The sequence below is a fragment of the Neophocaena asiaeorientalis genome, unplaced genomic scaffold (genome assembly GCF_003031525.2).
Source record: "Neophocaena asiaeorientalis asiaeorientalis breed wild unplaced genomic scaffold, Neophocaena_asiaeorientalis_V1.1 scaffold938, whole genome shotgun sequence".
NCBI lineage: Eukaryota > Metazoa > Chordata > Mammalia > Artiodactyla > Phocoenidae > Neophocaena > Neophocaena asiaeorientalis.
Window position 1 is genome coordinate 355,221 of NW_020175671.1, and position 12,856 is coordinate 368,076.

The 12,856-nt window shown below is 40.3% G+C and overlaps 1 protein-coding gene across 2 annotated transcripts in view; it reads right to left on the reverse strand.

Moving 5' to 3' along the window:
* DCHS2 (dachsous cadherin-related 2) overlaps positions 1 to 12,856 on the reverse strand; it is a 278,660-nt gene that overhangs the window by 121,937 nt on the left and 143,867 nt on the right. For both annotated transcript variants that reach the window (XM_024731773.1, XM_024731772.1), the window contains exon 3: positions 5,291 to 5,522. In XM_024731773.1, the coding sequence (XP_024587541.1) occupies positions 5,291 to 5,522 (232 nt within the window). The remainder of the gene's footprint in view (positions 1 to 5,290; positions 5,523 to 12,856) is intronic.

Consider the following 12,856-nt stretch of genomic DNA (forward strand, 5'->3'; position numbering starts at 1 on the left):
AGTTTTTTTATATATACATTTATTTATTATTTAGTTTTGGCTGTGTTGGGTCTTTGTTGCTGCGCATGCACTTTCTCTAGTTGCAGCAAGATGGGGCCACTCTTTGTTGCGGTGTGAGGGCTTCTCATCGCGGTGGTTTCTCTTGTGGAGCACGGGCTCTAGGCACATGGGCTTTAGTAGTTGCGGCACATGGGCTCAGTAGTTGTGGCACGTGGGCTCAGTAGTGTGGCAAACGGGCTTAGCTGCTCCTCGGCATGTGGGATCTTCCCTGACCAGGGCTCGAACCTGTGTCCCCTGCACTGGTGGGCAGATTCTTAACCATTGTGCCACCAGGGAAGTCCCATGGAAAGAGCTTTGAAATGAAATTCGAGAAGTAAAAGTGTCAGGAGTACTACTAACTCCTTGAGCAAATCACTAAGTCTCTTAGGGTTTTCAGTCTCTTAATTTACGATGGGCATAAAAACATCTGCCTTGCTTATGTCATACGTTGATGTAAGGCTCAAATAGGCAGTATATGGAAAAGATGTCAACAAGTAGTGTCTGAGATGGAACAGTATAGGGACAGATCACAGGTCTAAGATGGGGTTCAAGTCCTATTATGCCATTTACCAACTGTGTACTTTTAGGGAAGTCACTAAATCCCTTTCTGCCTCAATTTCTTCCTCTACTAAATGAGGGAGCTGATCTGCAAGGTCCCTTCCATCTCCAAGAGTCTGTGATCTTATACTGGAAATACTAATGAGAAAACCCTCTAACATGCTTTTGTTTCCCATGAAAGTGACATACGCTGATTAGGTGCTCGTGATTAATTTTCGTCTCTGTCTTGCAAATGAAAGAAAGTCACATCCCATATGAAATAAGGTGTGGTATTAATTTGTTAACTATATATCAGAATGCTCTGAATGTAGGAAAGTGACAACCATGAAGAATTATGAGAATCATTACAAGGTATGAATACTGACTGTAAAACTAACATTAGAAAAGAATCTGCCCTTGAGATAAAAACAGACTTTGCGCTACATTAGTTACAATCCCTGTTAAAATCCACACACTCTGAACAAACAAGAGATTACAACTAAACACAGAGGCAGGGCTGGTTTAACTCATTCAGTTGCCCTTTTAATTCCTTGTTTTTCCATGGTATTCAACCTGGCTTTTATGTGCACCACAACTAAACCCAGGACAGGCAATAAGCGAGGCAACGTAAGGTCTATTGTCAGATATATGAGAGCAAGCAGGAATTTTTGTCTGTCTTATACACTGATGTATCCCAAACACGGATAGCACTGCTTGGTTCATATCTGTGGAAACAATGAACTTGCTTCCATTTTCTGCCTTTCTTTTCAGAACTTTTGACTTTTCTGTGTATCATTAACATGAGATAAATCACAAAAATTTAACCACAGGTAGCCCTAGCAAAAGAGGTAACTGGGCAATAATAAATGACCCACACAAATGCTTGAAACCTGTCACCTTAAAATAATTTGAATTAGAAGTAATGTTTGTTACAGAGTAAAATTACTAAATACATAGGACAACACAAAAGCTAAAAATTGCTCCTTTTATTTACTAAAGAGACTACTTCAGACAATGTAAAAAAAATCAACCTGTAGTTCAAAAAATGGGATTAAAAATACATGAAAAAGAGCTATTAATAAATAAGCTTCTTGTGTTTCCTCCTTTTAAAACTCAAAACAGTGTGGTCTGCCTCGTGCCCACATCAAAAGAACCCACTAACTGAGAATAACAGAAACGAAGGCTTAAGTCAATCTCTCTCTCCTGGTGCCGAAACCCATTATACAAAAATGTTCTTTGAACCAACAACACACTTAGAAAGCCAGAAACAGAACAGGAAGATAAACCCACAAGAGAAAACAACTAGGACATCGCCACACACCCTCCAGTTTTCTCCAAAACATTTTTCTTCCCAGATGAACACAGTAAGTCCAAAAGCTCTATTTTTTTTTTTTTTTTTTTTTTTTTTTTTTTTTTTGGAGTACATTCTGACACAAAAAGTTTTTTTTTTTTTTTTTTTTTTTTTTTTTTTATTTTTTGCAGTACGCAGGCCTCTCACTGCTGTGGCCTCTCCCGTGGCGGGGCACAGGCTCCGGACGCGCAGGCTCAGCGGCCACGGCTCACGGGCCCAGCCGCTCCACGGCATGTGGGATCTTCCCGGACCGGGGCACGAACCCGTGTCCCCTGCATCGGCAGGTGGACTCTCAACCACTGCGCCACCGGAGAAGCCCCAAAAGCTCTATTTTTAATGCACAAGTCTTGGTTGTGGCACAAACAGATCAATGGAAAATCTCGTCTTCATGAACACTTGAGGTGATAACACAAAGTATGTAAGCTTATAAAATAGCATGTCTAATATAGGAAGCCTCAAAATGAAAGCACAAAGGAACCAATGAGAAAATGAATGAATGGCTCTAAGAGAGAATTTTAGAGTATTTCAAGAAGTGATAATGTATAAATTGGCTATCAATTCTCAATCTTCTCCTCTACTATATAACTATGTACAACTATATGTGTGTGTGTGTGTGTGTGTGTGTGTGTGTGTGTATTTAGTTTGTATACTTGTATACCTAGAAAAGTGCTGGCACAGTTACACTGGAGAGGGAATTTGGGGGAATTCTGGGGAAAGTGGGGGTAGGTCCTAGTGTCCCCGCCATGCTGCGATAGGGAAAGAGGATTTTAAATGAAGGTTTGCTCTGTGTTATCAATGATACTGCCTTGCAATTTCTTAAGAGGATGCAATAAGGATTTAAATCACTTTCCAATTATTTCTAAAGGTCATTTATTCATTTATTCCACATATATTTATTGACAGAGGCAATTTCTTGAGACTACGTTTACAGTGACAGGCTCTGTAGACACAGGCCTTTATAGTGAAAGCAAGAAAGCCCAGCCTTTTATAGGTTCAACAAAGACACAGATCCAGAAGAGGAAAACCATATTTCAATACAGCTCCTTGTTCTATTCTTTGAGAACATCAACGGTTAAACTGACTTTTATGGCATGGCCTAGAGGCCTAACTATTATGTACAAAATAGAAAATGTGTCCATAGTTGTAGTCAACCAACAGATGAACAACTCAGCTGTTCAAACTGGAGACTACCTGTTCACTAGGCAACTTTTTCCCATAGTTAATCATGATACTGTTTCATTCTCTTCTAAAGGTTAAAGTAAAGCATTACCAGCTCTTATGACTTTCTCATGAGTTGTGATTAGGTGCAAGCACATTCTCAGCACTGTAAGACTGAGAATGTTTTCACCCTAAATGCAGCAACATCGAAATTGCCAGCAATAATAACCCAAGGTTACTTCCATTATGAAGTTGGTCTTTGCTTTAAAAAAAATACCATACTTCCCTAGATAATAACCTACTTAAAGTGTTCTCCCTGATTAACAATGGTATTTGTCTAATGCCCGTGCCAGGAGTGGAGGCCTGTGGCTGACTGAAGCCAGCACAGCAACAGAAATATCTCCTAAAAACACAATACAGTATAGCTCATTCTTCAAGATCATCCAGGGAAAACTTGAGGATGAGTGTGTTGATGTCTTTTAAAAACAATCTGCTAAATGCTTTTAGATCCTGTGCCCTGATTACTGGCTGACCTATATATTTTTGGCAATGCTAGTGCCCTGGAGGGCCTGACCATTTAAATAGCTAAGGTCCTCAGTTTAGATGAATTTTGAAAAAGCCAAGATAAGTAGACTAATTTCCTAAAAATATATTTTCTTCTGATCTTTGAAATGTTAAAAGGGCCACACATCAGTGGATCATTTTGACCAAGGAAAGTTTTGCCTTGTAAAGACTGCCATTGTAAACAACTAATCCCCCAGCCAGTCATACATGCCAGGTGAAGTACACTTACCAGGTAAGAAGCAATGACTCTTTACCTAATGGGGCTCGTTGAGAGGGCAAACTAACTCGGTAGATCGGATTCCCTGTGTAAATTACTGTTTGTTGCTAATGAACGTTGTCGTTGCAAAGGATGTTGTACAGATCCAATGAGACAACGTACAGAACTGCCTAGTGTAGCACCTGACATCATCATCATCACAACAGAAACACATTCCAACCATGCTCAGAGCAGGTGTTTTAAGAAGAAATATAACCTTGAGGAGATCTGTGCCCTCTCATTCTCAATGAAGCACTATTCACAATTACCAGGTTGCGGAAAAAACCTAAATGTCTATCAACAGATGGATGTAAAAAGAAGATGTGGCATATACCTACAAAGGAACATTATTCCGCCTTGACAAAAAGAAGGACTTTCTGCAACACAGGGCAATATGGATGAACCTGGAGGACATGATGTTAAGTGAACTAAGTCGGCCACAGAAGGACAGATACTACATATTTCACTCATATGAAAGATCTAAAATAGGCAAGTTCATAAGATCCAAGAGTTGAAAGCTGGTTGCCAGGGGCCAGCGAGGAGGGAGAAATGGCAAGTTGTTAGTCAATGAGCATAAAGTTTCAGTTAAGCAAGATGAATAATAAACCCTAGATCTGCTGTACAACATTGTACCTCTTGTCACCGATAATGTACTCTACACTGAAATATGTGTCAAAGGGCAGATCTCAGGTTAAATGTTCTTACTACAATAAATAAAATAAAATATTTTGTAAAAGTAAAAAAACAAAAGGAAAAAATTTTTTTCTTTTTCTTTGCAGCCTCATTCTTGGGCAAAATATCTGTAATATCTCCATAGGATTATAATGTAATATTATACACTTGAAATTTTATAACCAAATGTTGGTTATAAAATACCAAATATTGTAACCAAATATTGTAACCAAGTATTTCAAACTTTTTTTTTTTGTTAACAACAAACTAATAGGAAGAGGAAGTAACCTCTTAAATATTGATTATTTGCCCATTGGACTTTTTTGGCAGATACACAATTACCATATTAGAGAACTAAAAGGACCTTTAGGTATCATTTCAAAAACAAGGAAACTAAGACCCAAAGAGATTAAGGGAATGCCAGACCTAGTACCAGAAAGGGATTTCTTTGGACGTCCGTACAATGCTCTTTACACTAGTAGGGTGTATTTGTATGTTGAAATGATGACTGAGGCCAATGAAGGTCATAAAACCAAGAGGAGGCAAAGCTGGGAATCAGATCCAGTCCTAACCTACAAAGCCTGGCTCTTTTCAGCATGCCTTGCTGCCTTATGGAAGGTGAAGTGAGTCCTGCAACACCCCTGCCAAGGAAAAACCAATTCAGCTAATTTTCTGGCTCTTATGCAGAAGCTGTTGATTCCAAGCTCACATACCTGTGGTGGAGTCGATGGTGAAAAGGAATGACAGGTCTCCGAGGACAAGCTCATAAGCCACTGTTCCATACATCCCGGAATCCCTGTCTGAGGCAAGAACATTGATGATCTCAGTGCCTGGCTGGGTCTGGCCGCTAATGCTCGTCACATAGGTTGACGGGTTAAACACAGGTTCATTATCATTCACATCCTCCAGTTCCACACGAACAAAAGCTTGGGCGCTGAGTCCACCCTGTTGGATGGATGAGAAGTGGTTACAAATGGGTCTCACCTGAACACTGGGATGCAGAATAACTGAGAAGGATCCTAGAATAGACTTTTGAAACAACAAATTATATATATATATATATATATATATATTCACTTTAAATATATATTCATTTTACTTTTAACCTTGAGCTATGAGTTCATGGTATCTATACTCCAATGCTGATTCTTAAATAGGAATGAGATTACCACTTAAAGCTCCTAAGAGGCAATAATTTCAGAGTGGAGGCCAAAGATATTCAAGGAAAGTTTCCCTGATGTCCAAAGAGTGAAAAAAAAGAACCACTTTCATCCCACAGATAATCTTTAACTGCTAAGGAGAAAGGGTAAGGGAGTATTGGAGGGGGGTGCAAGAAAAGACTGACCCATATGAGGGAGCTAGACTTCAGTTATTTGGAGGAAAATTGTAACAGAGGAAAGAACAAGTGCAAAGGCCCTGATACAGGAGTGCAGTACATCCCAGGCCTGTTCAGGGAACAGCAAGGAAACCAGTAGGGTGATATCAAACGGGCAGGGACAGTTCACAGAGAGCTCTGTGGGCCTCTGAGAGGACCGTGGCTCTGACCCATTTGAGGGCTTTGAGCAGAGGAGTAGGTTGATTGCCCTGAAGGGCAGCAAGGTTGGAAGGAGGGAGACCTTCTTCCCTCCTTAAACCCTCCTTGAACCCTCCTCCTCCTGGAGGAGCCAGGAGATCTGGATCTGACATCTGGTCCTGCTGGCCTCTGGGACCACAGCTAGGAAGCCAGAAAATCATCAAGTCCAGAGCAGAAGGTAGCAGTGAAGGTACTTTTCCTACAGACTTGGGACCAGATTTGTTTTGGGGTTCTTAATTTTCCATGTATTAGATAAGAAATATAGTGTATAAAACAGTGAGAAGTGGATCCCATACTGGCTTTTTGTGTGCGTTTCCTCCATCTAAAAATAAGGAGAGGAGAGAGAGCACAATAGAAGAAGATAATCCTCTGCAAGTTTTACTTTTCTAAAGTAAAGCATATGTTCCTACTTAAAGCACCATTTTCTATTACTATCTGGTACACTTTGATACTTTCATCTTGAACAAAAATCCTTGGTAAGTCACAACAGCCTGAGTTTTCTCACTTACTTATCCTCCCTCCCTCTCTCTCTCTGTCTCCCCACATTCCCCCTCCCCAACTGTGGCAGGATGCACTGAGAAAAGAGGAAACCCAAAGGCAGTGAAGGAGAAGATTTGGCACAGGACAAAGAGAGCATGCTGCTGTGGGCTCTGGAGGGAGCATGAGCTGAGGGTGATGAAGGGCAAGTGAGAGAGCATCATTTTGTATTGTTTGGGATGAAGTTAACCACGAATCCAGAAATGCCTCTCATGCGCTGAGGGCCCATGTACCCGAGACACTGGGGACTAAAACAGAATTGAGAAAGACTAAAAAATAGTGTGATTTTCCATGTTCTAAGCTGAATAAAGTGCCAGGCCTATGCCAGTTCTAAATTAACATAGTAAAAATAAAAACAGTGGCAGTTCCATCCAGTCTGTATCCTTAAAATGCAGACTGGTGCTGTGTCTTTAGTAAAGCTAAGTAACCTGTGGGTCCTCAGGTGGAGTGGAGCAGAGCGAGGGGGCTGCAAGCTGACTCCTAGCAGACGGGAAAGGCTTGCTTTCCTTTTATCCTTACTTTCCTCTTTCTTTTAAATTTCTCCACAAGTTCATGAAGTCATTCAGGTTTGGGGTGTGGGGGGCGGGGGTGCTGAGAAAGCAGGTAAGAGAAGAAATGAGAGAGTGGGGAACATGTGAAGAAATGAAGATCACTCCACCTTAAGACCTTTAAGAACAAAGATGTTCATTCCTGGGCTATCCATGAAGACCCTCAATCAGTCCATGTCACCAAAAACAAGCAAAATATTAAATGGACAAAGTGAAGAGCTTGTTGTCACAGATTAGTGAATCTTTTTGCAGGAACAGTATTATACATAGATTCAGTCTTCCTTTTTATGAATCCAATTTTTATCTGTTAAATGTATCAATGAGGGCACTTTCCTCTTATAATAACCATTTGTGAATGAATGTTAAGTGTGCTTCACGTGTATTTTCACCTTCAATTGTTATAATCTCCCTTTCTAAAGATTTTTATGGTTTCCCCACTTTTACAACTAGAAAACCAAAGCACAGAGGGCCTATGTGACTTGTCCAAAGTAAGTGAGACTATAAATAGCAGATCTGCAACTGGAACAGAGATTAATCAGTCCCCAAAGTCCCCGTGACTTCTTTTAAATTAGATCTTTAAATTATTGCTATGGTATAAATTCTACCTTTCACGAAGGACTTGTTTAAAGACTATGCTATGGGCAATGCCAACCGTGGACTCCATCTCAGATTAAGGCCTGCTTACAAAGGACTTAACATTTATGAGACAAACACTATACAACGGGGTTTGTGGCACAGAGGGACAATCTGGAGCCAGGAGATCTGGATCTGACATCTGGTCCTGCTGGCCTCTGGGACCACAGTCTCAAGAACATCAGGGAGCCTGAGGTTGAGCTGCCTCTTCTGTAAAGTGGGCCGCCTGTTCACCTTGCAGGCCTGCTGTTGGAAGCAGTGATATAATATGTATGAAAGGATTTATTATGGCTAATCACCATCAAGATTTTACAAGCCTCCTTATCCTAAATACTTGGGACCAGATAGATTTGTCTTGGAATCCTGAATTTTTTAAGTTTTATAAAAGAAATATAGTGTCTATACCTAATGAGGTCTGGAGTGGCAGCCCTTAATCACTTAATATTCTGTAGCAAAATGGATGAATAGACACATTTAGAGGGATTAAAAAAAAAAACATGAATAGTCTCATGTTGGTTCAAGTCAGATTTCTCACCAAATGAGTTTTCAAAACTCTCCATCGTGAGAGCTTTCAGAACTACACATAAAAGATTGTGGATCTTTATTACTCAGATGCAGATGTGCTGTGAACATTGAATGGAGGGAAGCCTCAGGGCTGAAGGGATCCTTGAGATGGGTCCTCACAAACAAATAGGCTTTTAGAGCTCCAGCAGGTGTGCAGGTCTGAGTCTGGAGGAGCCCATTTTAATCGGGAGATGTGGGCCCTGAGGCATGGCTGCCGTCTGGGGACTGAGGAGGACCTGGTACAGTCCCTCCCAGTGAGTTTCTAGGGCAGTCTTTGTTATAGTGATTCCAAATCAGAAGAGTAGGAGAAAATTGGAAATGTGGTTTGGAGAGTCATAGCCAGATATTTGGAAACTAGAAGAATTCAGGATCCAGTCCCATTTATATAGGTAGATAACAAAGCCTCAAAGACAATGAACAGGACTAGAATCTGAGTGCTTCAGCTACAGCCAATCCAATCATTTCCTTGCTTTGCTTCTGCATCTTATTTATAAAAATCCTTCCCCTGCTCCTGTCCATGGGGCACTCCTAACTACTTCTGGTTGAATGCGGCCTCATTTGAATCAATTTTTGCTCAAATAAATTCTTAAAAATTAAAAAAAAATAGGATTTAAAAAACAGATATTTCAGGTAAAAATAACATCCTAGAAAATATAAAGATATTTTTTTTTAAAGTCTCTGTCATGTTGTAGGAGAGGTAAGCACGCTGGCATGGCTTGGAGGGAGAAGTAGAGGGTGGGAAAAATCTAAAGAAAAGCCTTGATGGTCAGATTCACGGAGCTTCATCTAAATGCTAAGGAGGATAGACTTTGTTCTGCACACCTGTAGACTCTCTCAGTAAAAAGTGTGGCGTGTACACCCTGAATACCTATATATTTACTAATAAATTATAGATTCATTTACTATGCTAAATATTACATATATTAAAAATACCACAAAAGTTTTAAAAGGATGAAATTCTAAGTTGTAATGTTTTCCTCCTAAACCCCCACTTGGGACACTATTGCTGTCATGAATGAAGGGACATGATCAAATCTAAGTTTCAGAAAAAGATACCTGAGGTAGCAAAAAAAGGTGGATCATAAAAATAAACAAATAAAGAGGTTCCTTAGTCAAAAAGGAAACGGTGGATTAACCAAGTCAAATGGGTTCTCGGCCTCAGGACTTGTCACAGAACCTTCCCGAGGCACATTTCTATCAGGTGGGGTGCTTTCTGAGCTGTTTTCCACTCTTATTTATCACAGAACCCTCAGTGGAAGGAACATCTCAGGAGGCAAGTATCTCACAGAGCACAGTGTGGTGAAAGCTAATCTAAGCTTTCTCTGTTCCATCAAGTGTTCACTTCCCAATCCTCTGAAACTAAACTTCTGTCCAGCTCCTCAAGATTGTCCTGATCATGCAACCTCTGAGAGACCCTGACCAGAACCACCCAGCAAGCTGCTTCCAGTTTCCTGGCCCTTAGAACTGCATGAGATATTAAGTGCATATTATTTTAAGCTGCTAAATGTGGGAATAATTTGTTACACAGCAATAGGTAACTAATACACCTCATAAATTCTTTATATGAATATTTCTTAACTTTGTCTTATCCTTTCTCTTTCCACCAATAAGTTGTGGTTCACTTTGATATAATTTTAATCATTTAGGTTTTAAAATTATGGTGAGAGACTCTTAACCAATCTACCTGAATCCCAATCCTCTCAAGAAGTGCTGTGAAAGTTAGAAGTATTGGGGGAAATCACCAGACTTGAAAGCATACAATATTGAAGGCAGGACGGTTGTCTAGGACCAACACTGGATATGGAAAAATATCTGTTGTTTTCTCTATTTCGGCCATTGTCTGCTTCCCATGCTCTCTGTTTTTGCCTCTGGGACTCCTGAATAGAATATTAATATCTATCCTTCACGTTTCTTAGCTTTTTCTGGGCTGTGCTTTCTTTTGCCAATGCATTCAAGTCTATAGTTCATAATTCAACAAGCAAAGGTGAAGGGAACTGAGGGTCCAGTTTGTTAAGGAAAAAAAAATCAGTGAACCGTGGTGTCACCAAAGCCAAGAGAAGCAGTGTCCAAAGAACAATTTCAAATTGCTTGAGAAGCCGAATAAAATGAAAATAAAGAAAGAACCCCAGGATGTGTCACAATGTAAATCATGTTACTAAAAGCAGTTTTACTAGAGAGGTGGGATGGGAAGAATGGATCAAAGAAAGACTGAAAAATGAAGAAACAGAGACAACTATTTTAAGTAGATTTGCAGTGAAAGATAGAAGAGGAAGAAAACGGTTTTCTCAAAAGGTACCTGCAATCAAAAGGAGGTTTTTTTTCAAAAGATGGACACTACTATTATTTTTTTAACATCTTTATTGGAGTATAGTTGCTTTACAATTGTGTGTTAGTTTCTGCTGTATAACAAAGTGAATCAGCTATACGTATACATATATCCCCATATCTCCTCCCTCTTGCGTCTCCCTCCCACCCTCCCTATCCCACCCCTCTAGGGGGACATAAAGCACCAAGCTGATCTCCCTGTGCTATGCGGCTGCTTCCCACTAGCTATCTATTTTACATTTGGTAGTGTATATATACGTCCATGCCACTCTCTCACTTTGTTCCAGCTTACCCTTCCCCCTCCCCAGGACACTAGTATTATGCCCTATAGGCTTACAGGAGATATTCAATCGAATTTGACAAAATCATTACAGAAGTGAGATCCTTAAGAAGCCTGGAATGGGGGGAGCCTGAACAGCAGAGGGATTTGCTTTCAACGCAAACAGGGACATCTCTTCTCTACTAACAGGAAAGAGGGCAAAGGATGTGAGCCAATAGCTGGCAGCAAGATAAGGACTTCTCTCTCAAGCAGGTATACTATTTTTCTCCAGGCACATTCAGCTGCTTAGGCAAGTACAGAAAAGGCAGAGTCAGGTTTAGATAGGGTTGGGGTTTTATCTGGAAAGTTCTGTGGAGCAATGGAACTAAAGGGAGTTTGCTGAATGACTTTAAAGATGGGTCAATAAACTAGCGGTCTTAACAGGAGATCACTCTACGGGAGTGGAGGTGCTATGTAAGTGGAGAGAAAGATGAGAATGCTTACCAGAATACAGCATGCTGGACATCAAGATTTCAGAGGTTGGAAACAAGAAAGACAAGGAATTGAGAGGCTCAGTGTGTTGGGTGGTCCAAAAAATGGACAGTGAAGTCTCCAGGAGGGAACAGTAATGGAGAGGAAGACTGAGTAAGATGTAAAGGTCCTTGGTGACAACAAGGTTTAGAATATGACAGCAGCAACAAAGATCGTCCATGGTGTGGTCCGACAATATGAACTTCAAAAGGAGTTGGTCCTGGAGAAAGGAGTAAAAATGATTTGGATGCTGCAGTGGGCAACAGGAGGGCACCCACCTCAGCACCTCGCTCCTGGCTTGTGATTAGTGGAATATGGAATGCTGTGCGAGAGAGCGAAGAGGAATCGGTATCCTCAGGGGAAGCCTGTTTTGATCAGGGCAAGAAGATGAAGAAGCAGTCAGACACCAGGCTGGGTGTGCAAGAGATTTTGCTAAATGATGGACCAGGAGTTCCAGAGGGTGTGGTAGAAGAGTATGGGAGGGTGGGTAGAAGATTGGTCCAAATTAAAGGATGAACAGGGCAGGATGGGGATGAGGATATAGATGATGGATGGCTGGGAGGCTTAAACTTCTAGAGGTAAGAATGAGGCAAAGTGGCATTTAAGACATCTGGGAATTAATCCTGGTAGTGTATTAAAGAATGGCAGACAAGCATTTCGAGATATGGTTAAGACAATTTAGCTAGAAAATGTGGGCAACTGGGCAATGGTTTATTCCTCAAACTGGGGTAGCAGGGTTGTGACCAATGAAATATAAGATAAGAATAAGCTCTTGAATTCTTTTTGGAAAATGAGATAACATAATCTATTAAAATTAAAATGAGCGTGCCCTAAGTTTCAGTTATGTAGAGTAAATAAGTTCCGGAGACCTAATGTACAGCATGACGATCATAGTTAATAATACTCTACTGTATACTTGAATTTTGCTGAGAGTAGATCTTAAGTGTTCTCACCACTCACTGTGTTTGATGATGGATATGTTAATTATCTTAATTGTGGTAAGCATTTCACTATGTGTACATATAATCAAAACAACATGCTGTACACCTATTTATACAATTTTAATTTATTAATTACACCTCAATAAAGCTGGGGGAAAGGAAAAAATTAGCCCTTTTACTTAGCAAGTTTGCTTCCAGAGATTTATTTGCATTATACACAAACTCTGCAGCATAACTTCAATAGTCAACATTTATCATGAATATATATAATGGTGTCAATCTACTTTCTATATTGCTAGTCTGAAACAACCCTCCCATAAGCCTGGAGTGGTGAGATAAGAGTTGAAATAGCTTTATCTCAAACACAT